The 15,466-nt window shown below is 39.5% G+C and overlaps 3 protein-coding genes across 3 annotated transcripts; 1 reads left to right on the top strand and 2 right to left on the bottom strand.

Moving 5' to 3' along the window:
• Positions 1-6,713: 6,713 nt before the first annotated feature.
• psmd9 (proteasome 26S subunit, non-ATPase 9) lies at positions 6,714-9,180 on the top strand. Its single transcript, XM_074671288.1, has 6 exons — positions 6,714-6,882; positions 6,986-7,085; positions 7,435-7,628; positions 7,761-7,862; positions 8,178-8,266; positions 8,551-9,180. Exons 1-6 carry the CDS (start codon positions 6,757-6,759, stop codon positions 8,576-8,578), a joined length of 639 nt encoding a protein of 212 aa, XP_074527389.1. The 5' UTR covers positions 6,714-6,756; the 3' UTR covers positions 8,579-9,180.
• Positions 9,181-9,339: 159 nt separating this feature from the next.
• On the bottom strand, positions 9,340-12,751 carry gtf2h3 (general transcription factor IIH, polypeptide 3). The gene is made up of 13 exons (XM_074671287.1): positions 12,475-12,751; positions 12,279-12,358; positions 12,072-12,178; positions 11,697-11,839; positions 11,454-11,516; positions 11,144-11,173; positions 11,028-11,056; positions 10,868-10,942; positions 10,734-10,787; positions 10,514-10,582; positions 10,092-10,227; positions 9,946-9,982; positions 9,340-9,733 (listed from the first exon to the last, which is right to left on the bottom strand). Exons 1-13 carry the CDS (start codon positions 12,482-12,484, stop codon positions 9,664-9,666), a joined length of 903 nt encoding a protein of 300 aa, XP_074527388.1. The 5' UTR covers positions 12,485-12,751; the 3' UTR covers positions 9,340-9,663.
• A 698-nt stretch (positions 12,752-13,449) lies between these two features.
• On the bottom strand, positions 13,450-14,857 carry LOC141790750 (Rieske domain-containing protein-like). Its single transcript, XM_074670821.1, has 4 exons — positions 14,552-14,857; positions 14,156-14,386; positions 14,002-14,036; positions 13,450-13,912 (listed from the first exon to the last, which is right to left on the bottom strand). The coding sequence occupies exons 2-4, from the start codon at positions 14,358-14,360 to the stop codon at positions 13,622-13,624; spliced, it is 531 nt and encodes a 176-aa protein (XP_074526922.1). The 5' UTR covers positions 14,361-14,386; positions 14,552-14,857; the 3' UTR covers positions 13,450-13,621.
• Positions 14,858-15,466: the final 609 nt, after the last annotated feature.

Raw genomic sequence — 15,466 nt, 5'->3', positions numbered from 1 at the left:
CTTATGTGATTAAAACCTATGTGTTTGCTTTTTTACATCCCTTCCCTTTTTCCCCAAAAAACTTTTGCACAACTTAAAACATGTGGAGACATCATGTATAAAAAGAGTTCTTGTTGTGATGGTTCTTAAATTATCATGGCTGAGTAAGCTGATCTTAAAGGTGTGTATATTAGTGTTTCATGATTTAACAGTGGTGTCTGTGCAGATAGAGAGTTAATAATCTTGTTATTGCTCTGAGTGATGGATTCATTCTTTTACTTTAAAAAACTGCTTTTCTTCCCAATTATTAATTTTTGATTAATCTACTTCACTTGTAAAGTTGTTTTTTTCACTTTATTTTTATTTAATTTTGTCATTAACAACAACAATCAGTAAAACCGTGGTGTGCAAAGGGCTTTAAATGATTGTTCTTATTCAGATTTGAAAAACAACAACACAGGCTGTCCTTCTGTCTTGGAACATTGTGATGTCACAGAGAGGTGATGTCACAGAGTGGTGATGTCACAGAGTGCTTTGTATGAACTAACCTCAGAACCTCAGATCAGAATCTTCATTTCACTCACACTCGAGCAAGAGACAGAGCCACATTTGCAAATCAGAGCATCCAAAATCATTTCCACGATGGAAACAACTGTTCAAGGAACAAAAAGGAACGCCAGAAAAGGCAGAAACAAGAAACAAAACAACGTCGTCTCCTACCCAACGACTCAGACATCTTACACTGAGCTTAGACCCATCGACCTGGTTGAGGAGGAGTTGGACGAATATTACTTTGAGAGCAGGATCTCAAAGAAAAAAAAGAACAAAAGGCAAGGAGAGGTCAACTTGGCTTCGTCCTTTCCATTCCTGCTCAGGGATTATACTCAGGAGGAACTGGAAGCAGAGGGGTGCCGAAAATGGACAGGAGACTCTGCAGCACCACCAACACCAATGCCTGCAGAGTCTAACCCACTGCCTGAAAGCAAGCCTGAACCCCAACCTGCACCCCAACCTGGACCCCAACCTGGACCCCAACCTGGACCCCAGCCAGGACCCAAGCCAGCACCACAGCCTGTACCACAGCCTGGTCAAAACCCAGAACAACCACAGCCTGCAGAAACTCTCAAACAAACAGTTTCTCCTGTAAAAATGTCATTCAGTGCAGTGGTTTCTGGGAAAAACAAGGTAAATGAAAAGAAACCTTTGACCAAGCCGGACATCAAACATCAGGAGTCCAAACAGGCTGTGGTACAGATCCCTGAGCTGGACTCTCACAGCCTCATCAACAAAAGGGACCAGGTCTCAAAACTTGAGGAGGAAAAGTTGGCTCTGCTTCACGAGGTAGAGCAGCTTAAACAACAGCTCAAAAACAATGAAGCCTCAACCAGAGAAGCAAGCACCGAGATGGAAAAACTCAGAGGAAACCTTGAAGCTGAGAAGCACAGGTGCAGAGAAACAGAAGACAGCCTGGCCCTGCAAACAGAGGAGACCAACAAGCTGAAAGCTCATCTGTCCCAGGTTGTTGGAAACATTCAAAACAACGCACAGCTGTGGGCACAAGAGAGGTTTTTCCTCTGTGGAGAAATCAATCGGCTTCATGCTTTTCTGCAGCAGACGAAGTTAGCTGAGTCCAGGTCCAATCTACCTGAGGAGGCTCAGACTGAAACTGTCTCAGAGCAAGCACAGATCTCGGCTCCAGAGGATCAGTCAGCAGACCAGGAGAGGTCCCATCATGAGACAGAGAGGGAGGAAACCTGTGAACTGAAGGCTGCCCTGCACCAGGCCCAAGAAGACCTGGAAAATCAGAGGAAGCAGCTGGAGGAAGAAAGATCACACCGTCGATTAGAACATGAGGAAACCTCCAAGCTTAAAGCCTCTTTGTGCCAGGCCAAAGAAGACCTGGAAAATCAGAAGAAGCAGCTGGAGGATGAAAGATCACATCGTCGTTCAGAACGAGAGGAAACCTCCAAGCTTAAAGCCTCTTTGTGCCAGGCCAAAGAAGACCTGGAAAATCAGAAGAAGCAGCTGGAGGATGAAAGATCACATCGTCGTTCAGAACGAGAGGAAACCTCCAAGCTTAAAGCCTCTTTGTGCCAGGCTCAAGAGCATCTAGAATCTCAGAGGCAGCTGGTTGAAAAGGAAAGATCCCATCGGCGGTCAGAGCAGGAGGAGACCAGTGGGTTGAAGGCTGCCCTGCATCAGGCCCAAGAGGAGCTGAAGATTCAGAGGCAGCGGTGGGAGGAGGAAAGATCTGGTCTCTTGGAACATCAGAGGGAGACCACCTCCAGAATGACTGCTACTTTGAAACAAGCCCATGAGGAAACAAACAGCCTGAGGTTGCAGTGGGAGAAAGAAAGATTTCATCTCCTGGAAAAACAGATTGAGGAGATGAAGAAGATCCACGCCACACAGAACCAGGCTCAAGAAAACATGGACAGACTCCAGCGTCTGTGGGATCAACAAAGATCACATCTCCTGTCTGCACAAGAAACAGAAGCTGACAGGATGAAGAGCGCCCTCTGCCAGGCCAGAGAGGACCTGGAGACCTACAGACACCAGTGGGAAGAGGAAAGATCAAACCTCATTGCAAAGCACAGAGAGGACACTCACAGGATGTCAGAAGAGCTCAGACAGGTCAAGGTGGAGCTGACGACCCAGAAGTCCCAGTGGGAAATTGTCAGGTCACAGCTCCTGGTAGAGCAGAGAGAAACCTGCAGGTTGAAGGCCTCTCTTGAACAAGTGCAAGAAGATCTGGCACTACAGCAGGACCAGTGGCAGCAGGAGAAGGCCACACTGATGGAGTCTATCAACAACACCCAACAGACTCCTGTGGGGGAGGAGGAAGAGGAGGAGGAAGAGGTGAGACCAGCGACCTCTGTGATGGACACTCTTGCAGTCCTTGATGGTCAAATAGAGGAGGTGGCCCAAAGAAGACCAAAGAAATCTTTGAGGAAAAGGTTCCTGGGCCTTTTTAGAAGAAACAGAGGAACCTCTAGTGATGGCCAGTGACCTCCTCACACAAGATCAGTCAGCCCTCCTGAGCCCCCTTTGAAACCCACTTTGAAACCCCCTATGTTCCCCCATTGTTGCTCCTTTTAACTTTGTTTATTGTAATGCCTGTGTTTCATTGAGTGTGTAAACACTTGATCAGTCACAGACAACATTACAATAATTCCCATTCCCTTTAAATGTTTTAAATGTTTTAAATGTTTGTAAGTGTGTGTTCAGCAAAAAAAAAAAAAAAAAAAAAAAATTAAAATTAAAAACAAAACAAAAACAAAAAAAAACAATAATTCTGCTCCAATATCTGATTTTTCACATTACAGAGTGTGTAACATAACAAATGCTGCTAAAGCATTGATGATCTTTTAACTGTTTATGTTGTATTTCCTATTCTTGGTCATCTTGATGGGATTGTTTTGTATTAAGGTTTGTGTGTGTGTGTGTGTGTGTGTGTGTGTGTGTGTGTGTGTGTGTGTGTGTGTGTGTGTGTGTGTGTGTGTGTGTGTGTGTGTGTGTGTGTGTGTGGTTGAGGATGCTTTGAAAAAGCCATGTCCATATCAATCTGACTTTAAATCAGAATAACAACATTACCAGAATGATCTGTTGGGTTTAGAAATGTATTGATGAAGAAAATCACTTTTTCTAAACGAGGTGCACCAGAAATGACTCATTCATTCATCCATTTAAACCTTTATCTATTCTCCAACAAAGACACTGAGGTTTCACTTGTTTTCAGTGTTGTTGAAAGTATTGATGTGACGTGTAGGAAACATTTCAGAAGATCATTTTTTTAAGAATAGCTAAAGGTGATGTGACATTTGGACAGCAGGGTTACCAGTCATTGTTTACTCAATCCCAACCATAAAGGTAAAATATTACAGTCTTTTTTCTCTTGGTCTTCATACAGCTGCTAAATATGAAGACAGAGATTTATTTTCCATGAACTATTTAACTTTTGGTGTTAGATCAGAAATGAAATACGATGAATTCTACTGTATTACAAATCCACGTCTTTTTTAAAGTTTTTCCAGTCAGATCCTGAAGTCTCTGCCTGAATGTCTTGTTTTTTGTTGTTTCCATGTTTATGATCTACTGGGTCTCTCCTCTTTAGGCTGTTTTCTCCTCACATTTATCACATGTCATTCATGATCACAATTCCATTATTCCAATGGTGTTATAAATGTTTGTGTATGAAATGTTTTCAAATGCTAAAAAAAACTTTATCATGAGCGGTTAGATTTGTCTCCATTGTTTGCACAACAGATTTGTTTGCAGGGCCGGGTCTAGCCAGGCATGTATGAGGGGGCAGCCACAAATATTGAGGGGGCATTGTGCTCCAGCACCTTTTACCATGTCTAACTGACAAATTCACTCACTAGGATGCGGGTACACTGAGCAAGTACCTTGTAAAGTAGTGTCGTCTCAAATGTTTGCCACTTGTTTCATTGTAGTTATTGTTGTTAGACTAGGGCTGGGCGATATGGCCTCAAATCAATATCACAATATATTGAGCACCTCACCTCGATAATGATAAATGGACGATAATTCCGATAATTCCCTATATTACGCAATGGTGGTTAAATCACTGGGTAAAATGGGAAGTTTGGGGTTGACTGTAACAACACCTTGGAAAGGAGGAGGTAGAGTAGAAGTAGTGCTCGCTGGTGTTATGCTAGCTACTGTTGGAGTGATGCAGGCAGCAGGATCACTGCTAATGTTAGCTGGTGTGCTGCTAGCTACATCACTGGTAGGGCTAGGTGCAGTGCTAGCTGCTGAGATGTTAGCTACAGCATCGCCACCATGATCTCCACTGGTAGGGGCAGGAGCAAGTTTTTTAAAAGCTCTGAAAAACGGATGCATTGTACGTATGTAACCTCTGAATGACCAGCAGAATAGAACGCAAGCAATCTCTACACTAGTGTTCTATCGCATGTCACTTGAGGAGAATGAGATACACGAGGTACACAAGTCTTAAAACAAGCTGCTGAAAGTTTTGCAGGAGTTGAAAAGTGAAGATGCGGTTGTAAGTTAGCAGCCAGATTGCAGAAGTTGGGCGGGGACGGGGCTTTCTTTAGTGCTCTCTCCCCGTGCTGTGGCACATGACAGGCCAGTGGGCCCACACACCCTGATCTAGGAGAATAGGCTACAGCTCAGCTACTAGAAGAATTGGGTTATATGGTTTTGGTTGTTGATTTTGGCTTCAGGAGGGGTCATGCAACTTTAATTTGTGAAGTTTCATATGCTTTTTTTTTTCCTCCAAACTCCACGTCTGTCCTTCATTGTTTATAGTGGCACGTTTATCCTCACGTCAGCGAGCCGGCGGCAGGCCGATGCACTGAGTAGAGTGAAAAGGGGAGATAGAGCGGAGGTGAGAAACATGACACGAGAAACAGGTTGATATATTTTATATTTGAGGGGGCAAGCAAGACATTAAAACATTAAGAAGTGGAGCAGAGGAGAGAGGCATGAGATTTAGTTTGAGGGGGCACAACATTTATTTGGCCCTGCGTAGACCCGGCCCTGTTTGTTTGTACAAAATAAAACCATGATTACATGTCGGATCCCCTAACACACACTGGAACATCCATCCATTTTCTATACCACTTATCCTGTTCAGGGTCGCGGGTGGCTGGAGTCTATCCCAGCTGTCATTGGGCGAGAGGCAGGGTACACCCTGGACTGGTCACCAGTCAATCACAGGGCTGATATACAGAGACAGACAACCATTCACTTACACACTCACACTTTGGGACAACTTCGAGTGACCAATTAACCTGGTGAGCATGTTTTTGGACTGTGGGAGGAAGCCGGAGAACCCGGAGAGAACCCAAGCCTGCACAGGGAGAACATGCAAATTCCACACAGTAAGGCCCACCGGTCGAGGTGGGGATTTGAACCGGTGACTTTCTTGCTGTGAGGCTGCAGTGCTAAACATGCTAGCCACATGGGAACAAAAATAGTAAAAACACTACAGACGTCTACACAAAAAGATAAAAAGATTTCGTTAGCTGTATCGTTAAAACGTTTGACTTGATTCAGTTAAGTACAACAATAATAAAGAAAAAAACAATAAATAAAAATCAAACTCAAGTATGTAAAGGGGCTGACATCAGAACCCGTTAAGTGAAGAAAGCCTATTTTTCTTATTCTTAACCTCTCTGTTATTCTATCTTACTTAATTTTCATTTGCCAGGTAAAATTTTGAGAACCACCTCTCATTTACAAACTTTTTTTTATGTTATGTTTTATATATTAGCCATTTTTTCCAGTGCATTCTTCTGTCATTTTCAACCTGACAGTCATTTTCTCCATCACAAGTTTATCGCCTATGATTGTCAGCCATTATTTGTAGCTTGGGCCTTCAGTCTTAAGCTAGCTCCAAGATATAGCCTTCTTTACAGCAACAAAGATGTTTGTTACCTGATATTGGTCTGCTGCTTGCACAGTTCCTTCCAAGTGTTTAAGGTACAATACAATACATGATAAAAGGATCATATCCCAGTACTTCACAGAGAAGTGAGAGAAACAAAGTTGTGGTTTCTTGCATTTTTGAAACTATGTGTACGGTTTGGTTCCATGTGGTATGGTAGTTACATAATCTCCAGCATGGTTATTGCAAAGCAAAGCACAGTCAATTTAAAAATTCAAAGCTTGTCCAGTTGGGGGCAGCACTGCGCCCTCAAACCAACCCAGAGGACAGAAGAAGCCTGACATCACACCGGAAATACGCAAACAGTTGTGTTTTGGTTTCACAGGCAGTCAGCAGCATCAGCCATGAAGATGACAGAGGAAAACAGCTCTGGAAAGTCTGAAATAACAATGGATGATGTTAAAAATCTCATGAAAAAGAAAGATGAGATCGAAGAACAGATTAAAGCTTATTACGATGTTTTGGAAGACGTAAGTTTCGTGAACTGGTCAGTCAATTTTTGGCTAACAAGCTAATGAAGATAGCACATAACAGTTTATGTAGTTAAATGTGAAATATCTTCTGACTTGACAGCAAGGTGTGGGAGTCGAAGAGCCACTTGTTGACGAAGAGGGTTATCCTCGAGCAGATGTGAATTTATACCACATAAGGAATGCAAGACACAATATTTCATGTAAGTATTTTTAGTGCTTTCTCTGATAGCCATTTACACTAAACCTATTAAAACGTTCTTTAACCAGAGGAAATATCTTGGATTTATTTCTACAAAGATTATCAGGTAAATGAGTTTAGCTTTAACGTTGAAGTAAGAAAGAGTTGTCTTTATCTACGTTTAGATTCTGTCAGGACGTACTGTAAGGAAACGTGCTGGGCATAGTTCCTTTTCTGGCAACTACATTAACACTTTTTGATTGCAAGTAAAAAAAGTAAATGTGTGCCTGCTTAAGGAGTCGGCTCTCGGTGAACTTTTGAGAAGTTCGTGCCAAAACACTCATTGTAGGTTTTTTTATCCTTTCTTTCAGGCCTGCAGAATGATCACAAGGCCATTATGGCAGAGATAGAAGAAGCTCTGCACAGGCTGCATGCTCGGGAGAAAGCCAAGCGGGAGCAGGATGAAGCAGAAGCCCAGGGGGAGGCGATGGAGCAGGAGGTCACCCTTCCTGCCCCATTTGCCCGGGTGGATGCTGTGACCCAGGGCTCACCCGCCTGTGGAGCTGTGAGAAACTTATTTTTATTTTTTTTTATTTTTTTTTTTAATATATAATTTTATCTGGCTCTTTTTTAGATGAAGTATCACAATCAAATTGCGACCATATTTTTGTTGTGAAACTATTTTCTCTCCTTGAAGGGTCTTCGAGTTGGGGATGAAGTCATTGAGTTTGGATCTGTGAACACAGGGAACTTTCAAAACCTGCAGAACATTGCCTCTGTGGTACAACACAGTGAAGGGGTAAGACACTGACTTAATTCACATCTGCTTGTTCAACTTAATTCAATGCTGCTGGTCATCGTTGTATTGTGAAAATTACATTGTTAGATGCAGATTGAGGTCTATGTCCAAATTTTTCCTGTATTTTTTTTTTTTGGAATAAAACTCAGATTTCAGGAATATAAATGGCTCCATTTTTGGCAATAAATAATCTAACTTTCTGATTAGAAATATATTTTTTTACATACATATGAGACCTTTATTTTTTGCAACATGAACTACATTTAATAACTCACTTGATTACTTAAAGTTATATCCTGTCTTGTCCTCACACAGAAACCATTGCATGTCACAGTCATCCGAGGCGGTCAGAAAGCTCAGATGAGCCTGACTCCACAGCGCTGGTCAGGCAGGGGTCTGCTGGGGTAGGTACTGCAGTGATGTAACTGAACAGAGGCAGATTTAAATAAGAGTACGTCTGCAGATATTAACTGTTCTTGTTAAGGAAATGAACGTTTTGCAGTGAGTGAGATGCATAAATATAAATCATGTGTTTGACAATTGTCAGGAATTCTGTCAAAACTGTGTTTAGTTTTTTGTTCAGCCACTTTCAAGATATGTGCATTCAGGATTTTCAAAGTATCTGTCAGTGTCAGGAGACATGAGTTGCTTTGAATCAATAAAAACCTTTTCTTCTTCTCTCTTTTAGGTGCAACATTGTTCCAATCCAGCGGTAATTGCTGTGACATCTGAAAACCTCATTTTAAGTGATGCTTCTTTCACTTTCTTTACTCATGGATGGTTTCAAATTGACTTTATACAAACTGCTGAAATTTTCATTTATTGAATTTTCTACAGTATTTTGTGTAAGACAGCTTGCAGAGTTTATGATGAAAGTTGGATATTGCTTTCTTATACTGCTCTTACATGGTTGACTGTTAACAGTAACAGTTCTTACTCTCAGGAGCACAGATTGATTTAGCAAATGTCGCTGCATTTAGTCCCTTTCATTACTTTTGGGCATGTTTTTATTTCATGCCATGATTTCACTTTAGATTAGTGGGGGTTTATATGATCAATGGGTTGCCTGTTAAATCTGTGTCAAGATAGTTAAGTATCTTGCATTGATCTTTGGTGATAAAATTACATGAAAAGAAATGAGTGGATGCTTTGTAAAACAATTTGTTGAACTCTGATACTGCCATCAAGAAAGGCCTGTTTTCAACTCTGGAAAAGTTATTTCAATGCAATTCTATTGTGGATTAATCACAGATTTGTTTTGAGGGAACACCTATGGTTTTTCTCAAGCTTAATAAACTTCAGTTGTTTGAAAGCTTAACATTAGTTTTTGTATTTTCTGTAAACTACTCCCGTCAAGTAATCACAGTGACTTGGTGAGAAACACTTCAATTGTAAAAAAATATATAAGAAAATTAAAGAATTTAAAAATAAGAAGCAATGTCTGGGAAAATAATGTTTTTCTTTCTTTATTTAAAAAAATGAAAATCACAAACATGTACAGGTATTTATACTCCATTCAGTTCAGCTGTTCTTTCAACCAGAGGGAGTATCATGAATCTTGTTAAATTTTTACTTCAAACGTCTTGGAAAGAGACTGGAGTTATTAAATAAAACTTTGAAAGCATTTCACTGTCCAGTCTTAGCATCTATGAACACATACACCAACTGTTGGTCAAGTCATGTTCATGTGACTTTGCTCTTGAGGGTATTTCCAGGATGTTTTTAGCCTATTTTCAAATCTTACAAAACTAAATGTTACAGTCTGAGTATCAAAAATGAAACATACAATATATAAATTACATCATGTGGCCTGTTTAAGTTTCTTCTTTTTGGGCTTGACCATCGGTGGAAGTTGGATTTTAAAGGCAGTCCTGTGAATAAAAAAAGACATTTCATCACAATAATGAAAAAAAAAAAATCTTATGGAAAAGTGCCTTGTATTAATGTAAAAAAAAAGTGCTAAAAAACTAAAACAAATAGAAAAACAAACGAATAAGTTCTTCATTTAAGATGTTCTCTTAAAATTTTCAGAGGAAATAGATTTTAAGAACAAGTTTTTTGATTGTGAAAAGAGAAAACTCACTCGCAGGTTGTGCAGATTGGGCTGAAGTTGCAGAATACTTTAAGAGAAGATAAGAAAAAGTGTTAGTGGAAAAAAACACGATAACTGCAGCACTTGGTACTATATTACAGACTGTTGTGATGGTTGTTCCTGAGAATGAGACTCACTTGACAGACAAACTGAGCACACATAACCAATCTCTATAAGGTTACGGTGGCAGAAACATGCTGCTCTGTAGTCCACATGTGCAGGCGGCGGCAACACTAGCTGTGAGCGCTGCTCAGAGTCAGGCAGGAACACCCACTGCATGGAAAAAATGACAACAGTATTAACAGAGTGTTTTTTGTATGTGAGAACTTGACCTGTGTGTCTGGCAGTTCTTTCACATGAAAAATCACCAAATTTGAAGGTGGGACAAACAAGCAATTTATTTTATCCCTGTAATTACATTAGTGTCAGTTGTCCTTTAGATGTGCTCTGTCGATGTGTTACTTTTCAAACACAGAGATCAAATGTTTATCTTTAAGAGTTGTATTTTGATGTTAAGCCTGAATTGTTTTGTGATGCAGCTCATGGTAGAAACACTCACCAGAAGGTACTGTGCCAGTGCAAGTTTTTGCGGTATCTTGAGGTACAGTCCTCCAGTTATGTCACAAGCCTGTCGGATAAACTGAGTGTGATTACCAATATATAGATGGTAAAAATCATAAATCTACAGACAAAATACAGTCATCTAAGAAAAAACTAAACCTGAGTGTTTATACAATTTTTCTACAAGCTACAAAAGCTACAAAGCCTAAAAATTATACCTGCTGAAGAAGACCTGAGTCTGAGTCCAACACACAGGCATCAATCAGGATACTCTGTTTAAAGACACAAAATTAAACTGATTAACTGACTAACTGACTGCGTTTACATTCAAATTAAGAAGCAATCCTTTTACCTGCTTCTGGGCAGCAAAAATGACATTCATGAAGTTCATGTACTGGAGGGCACAGTCCTCGGCTGCTTTTATCACCTGACCAGTAAAACACAGACACCGTGTTGACAATCAATAGAATAAGACACATGCATGCCATAAAACAAAACTGTTTGAGATTTACCAGTATTCTTGACTTCATCTCCTGTCCAGCTGTAACAGAGAAAAAAAATATCACAACAATATTTAAAGAAAAGGATCAAGACTCATATAATAGCAAACATAAAAGCATCTACCTACCTTCCAGCTCTTTTGATACCCTGTGAATATCTGAATAAGGAGGAATTAAGTAAACTATTGATTCAAATATTTTTATACAGGAAAACAATTTGATGTACATCTTTAATAAAGCACACCAATTCACCTCAAAATTCGATGTAGTTTTATCCCATCATGCTGTCAGACTATCTTTTTTTGTCTTTACAAAAAATAGTTTTACAAAACTGGTTTACAACGTAATACTGTGGATTTACATAAAAGGCTTTCCCCCTTAAAAACAAGTTTAAAAGTCATGTCATATGTGATAAAACATATTTTGTGAAAAGGATACAGCAGAGAGCTTTGGCAAGAGATCCAGCCAGCAGAGTATCTGTTGAATTCCCTCTCACTTCAGCTTTAATTACAGAAAACAAACAGTCAATTCCAACAAGTCAACAGTATAATCATCTTTCTACATGCAAAGACAAAAACATCAACGTTGAGTGACTAAATTCATTTATGATGAGAAACCCTGTCCACGCAACATGCTGTGCAGTGTCCTATGTTACTTAAATCCATGCAAAACCGGACTTACTTTTAGACATAACACTCCTGATCTCCTCGGCAATAAGGTTATTAGCAACTGAAAGAAGTTCATATTTTCCATCCCCACTGGATGGTGCATCATCTCCACCGTTGTCCCCACAACTCCAGCTTTTTGTGGGAAAAAGGAAGTGACTGAAATAACGGGAAGCACAGATCTGTGTATTAGCAGTGACAGGTGCCATAAACATCTTAATTTTGGTGATAATACTTAAAATATATGGTTTGAAACAGTCGATGGGGTGGCAAAGAAGGAAGTTTTAGATGGTCCCGAAGTTAGTTGAAAAATAAAACAATGAGAAAAATAAAACAAAACTTTTCAGTGTTAGATGATCTGCCAACTACCAACTACAGCTGTTACATTTACCTGTCTTGACAGTGACTAGCAATGACAGCCAGCTTGTTTGTTCTTGCCATGGCCATGTGAGAGTTTCCCATCACCGTGACTGCATCCACACACTTGGACAGGGTGAACTGGACCAAGATAATAAAAAGTAAGATGATAAATCAGCCACAGCATCATTACCAAACCACGATGTGAGGACCAGAGTTTCATTAGGCTTAGATAAACTACCTCTGGTTCACGTTGAGCTTGTTGGCCCCACCATATCGGGTTTACATCCACGACAATGACCAGCAGATTGATTTCATCCTCTAAAGACAATTACCAAACAGTTAAACAAAATGACGTCCTTCTTTACAAAGCATCACATATTAGGCGTGGAATAGGTTGCTTAGTTTATGGTTTTTACAGATTGAGTATGTCATACCTGAAGCCATCGCAGATAAACTCTGAAACGTGATTCTTGCAGTTATCCTGGAGATTTATTGACTGCAAACTTCCATTTGGGCCTAGAAACTCATCACAATTTCCAGAGAATATAATCCGTTTGTAATGCTGGTACTTCCACCCTCAACAGAGTCAAAAAAAAAATCTATTATATTCATGAAAACAGTCTACTTCGTTGACCACGTCGGTTATTGTAGTGTATTGTACGTCATGGAGATGCGACAAGCTGTAGTTCTCTTCTTCGCTTTCTTATTCCCTTCCTGAATGACTCGCGGCTCACTGTTGCCACCTGCTGTCTGTAACGTGCTTGGACCGGTAACTTGCAGGCTTGGACCCTGCTTGTTGTGATAAAACCAAGGACTGTATAATGAATATAGGACATAAAACAGGAAGAAACAGTGGCTCAGAAATCAGAAGAGGTGGCTTGAACAAATCATGAAGAATTTTGCATTGGCTTTCATTTTCATGCTGGGCATAAATACAATTTTCTGATGACTTGATTTTTTTTTTTTTCCTCATTTGATGTATTGAGTATCAAAATGTAAGCTATAAAACAACGCATAGTGCCTGTTGTTTTCCTTACAAAACTGTTTTTATTAATGTTGTTAGGACAACTAAACTTTATCAGAAAAGTAATAAAGCTACTGTTTTTGAAAGGATCAGTGTGGGTGCATAAATTCATTAAATTTTGACTGCACTTATAAACTGTTCAGTCCTATAACAAATGTAATTGTACATGTACAATAACATACACAGTTAAGACTGAGGCTTTATCTTATGGTTGTGTTTATTATTTAATAATCTGACAAATGTTTCCTGATTGTTTGAATTTTACAATACCAGAAATCAAAATTGATTCAAAAAAAATCAACAACAACCTGAAACCTAGTTTACACATTTATAAAATTTACAAGATTTCAAAAAATATCAAAGTGAATCACAAAAATGTATTGATTGTATTTATAAAAAAAAAAGATCAACATTAAAGTTGTTTAGATTTGTAGCAATGTAAAAGTATATATATACATATATCCAGATATCCTTGATAAGTTTTATACATGTCAAGTAAACAGGAACAAAAAGTAGCAAAGCACTGAATTATCATTGGTTAAATGATATAAGAATGTCTATTTCCTTGGCTCAGGTTTCTGACGAGTCTTTACGAACAAGGACCTGTATTTCTCGGTTTGATAGACATCTGACTCGATGGTCTTGCTGCTTTCATTGAGTGTTACAAACACATCACCATTGACCTCAGTGATTTTGTGAATTCTCTGTTTGACACCTTTGGAGCGCCAGTGTGTTTTCAGGGGTTTGACAGTAGGGTTATCCACAGCCTGATACAGTCCTTCGCCGTTTTCCAGTGTGATTTTGTATTTGTGCCATGGACACACGATACAGAGCAGTCCATTAAACTCCTGCAGGTGATAACAAAAATTACACTGAGAAATAAGGTCAATTTACCTTTATCTTATTGCCGTATTCTTAAAAAACAGAACCAATTTACCTCAATGTCCCCATTCTGAAGTGCACCACCAGCATCTGGGGAACACATGTTATTTTAGAGCTGTGTTTAAATATTTCAATCATATAATAATTAAAGAAAGAAGATACCTATTATTATGATCATCCCAAATATCAATGACAGTCACAATACTCACGGTAGCAGTGCATGTCCATTGCATAAAGCTGTCCCTTGTGGTACAAGACCAGAACATCTCTGCATCCATTCACCAGCTTGGTCACACGCCCTGCTTTGACAATGTCCTCCTTCCTGCCGATGAAGTGAGAGTCAGGAGGAGGTGAGGAAGAGGACTCAGGAGGGGATGAAGAGGAAGTCTGAGAAGTATCCTCTTCAGAAGACATTGTCACGTCCTCCTGTGGTAGTTTTCCTAAATGTATAGGAATACATTCTGAAATATTGTTCTTCATGTTTTGTTCATTTGCTCATGACTGAATGAATAAAAAGTAATAATTTCTGCTTAGCTCTTCTCCAACATTTCAAACAGCTTTACTTTATAATCTGCATTAACAAAGGTAAATGGGATTATAAATACCTGCACGCTGAAAACAATGATTCCCTTTTTATATCGCAACTTTACATTTCTGACACTGAATTCCCCCACCACATCCCGTAGTTCGTTGCCATGGTTGTCTTCCTTACTGAATGGATCTTGAAGACAAGCAACCAGTGGCTTCCAGATTGATCTTTTTAGCTGCGAGTACTAAAAGAAGCGTCCGACTAAATGTTAGCAACAGTTGCAAGAAATATATGTAACAGAGAAGAAACAAATTAAATGACACCAGCGTTTAAAATAAGTCTAAACAAGAGCCAATGTTATGTGTTACTTCTAATGCTGTCCCATGTGAAACACGAGCTAATTAGAAAGTTCCTCTTCGAGATATGTTCAGTGGTTGAAATATCCGCAAGTTGTAAGTGTTAAAAACTATAAATTTCTTTATTCATTTATTCATTTAAACTCTGTTAAACAACAATCTATCTGTCATCGTTAAAATAAATGTCTATGATTTCCTACATTTCTCAAAACAACATGCATTGTGCTGTTCATCCACAAGTCCAAATACCTTCATTGTTAAGCCTGAGAAGGCTTTTTGTCTTAGCAGGTTTGCTGGGGGACATTAAGCTCTCTGTGGGATTATCTCTCTCTCTCATGCTAAACCAAGGGTAAACTAACCGGCTGTCTTTTTGATACCCTGCGTTTGCAGAATTTCTTTAAACTCTACCAACAAAGCTCTACCTGTACAGGACTTTACTTGCGCCCTCCCAAAAACCGTTTCGTCGTCATGGAGACCTGCTCTGTGTACGGAAATAGTAGCTAGCAAGTTTGTGAAAAATTCATGCACTTTGCCAGTTCAGTTTGCTCGTTTACTTTAAGTGGAGAATATTTTGACCCAGTTTTACTGAATGTTTTAAAAAAACAACAAGGTAGGCAAAGTTTTGTTATTCTTTT

Source organism: Halichoeres trimaculatus, unplaced genomic scaffold (assembly GCF_033239565.1).
Source record: "Halichoeres trimaculatus isolate MK-OKI-2021-1 unplaced genomic scaffold, fHalTri1.1 fHalTri1_scaffold_5, whole genome shotgun sequence".
Taxonomy (NCBI): domain Eukaryota; kingdom Metazoa; phylum Chordata; class Actinopteri; order Labriformes; family Labridae; genus Halichoeres; species Halichoeres trimaculatus.
The sequence above is the reverse complement of the archived record's forward strand: the minus strand, read 5'-3'. Positions and strand labels throughout refer to the sequence as shown.

What these genes read in the sequence shown, in the direction of transcription:
- psmd9 (XM_074671288.1), top strand. Translation starts at nt 6,757, where the DNA reads ATGAAGATGACAGAGGAAAACAGCTCTGGAAAGTCTGAAATAACAATG. An exon ending in ATTACGATGTTTTGGAAGAC is followed by an intron (nt 6,883 to 6,985) that starts GTAAGTTTCGTG and finishes CTGACTTGACAG; the next exon opens with CAAGGTGTGGGAGTCGAAGA. An exon ending in TCAGGCAGGGGTCTGCTGGG is followed by an intron (nt 8,267 to 8,550) that starts GTAGGTACTGCA and finishes TCTCTCTTTTAG; the next exon opens with GTGCAACATTGTTCCAATCC.
- gtf2h3 (XM_074671287.1), bottom strand. An exon ending in TTTTTGCTGCCCAGAAGCAG is followed by an intron (nt 10,788 to 10,867) that starts GTAAAAGGATTG and finishes GTCTTTAAACAG; the next exon opens with AGTATCCTGATTGATGCCTG. An exon ending in ACTCAGGTCTTCTTCAGCAG is followed by an intron (nt 10,583 to 10,733) that starts GTATAATTTTTA and finishes TTTATCCGACAG; the next exon opens with GCTTGTGACATAACTGGAGG.
- LOC141790750 (XM_074670821.1), bottom strand. Translation starts at nt 14,360, where the DNA reads ATGTCTTCTGAAGAGGATACTTCTCAGACTTCCTCTTCATCCCCTCCT. An exon ending in AATGGACATGCACTGCTACC is followed by an intron (nt 14,037 to 14,155) that starts GTGAGTATTGTG and finishes TGTGTTCCCCAG; the next exon opens with ATGCTGGTGGTGCACTTCAG. An exon ending in TTCAGAATGGGGACATTGAG is followed by an intron (nt 13,913 to 14,001) that starts GTAAATTGGTTC and finishes TATCACCTGCAG; the next exon opens with GAGTTTAATGGACTGCTCTG.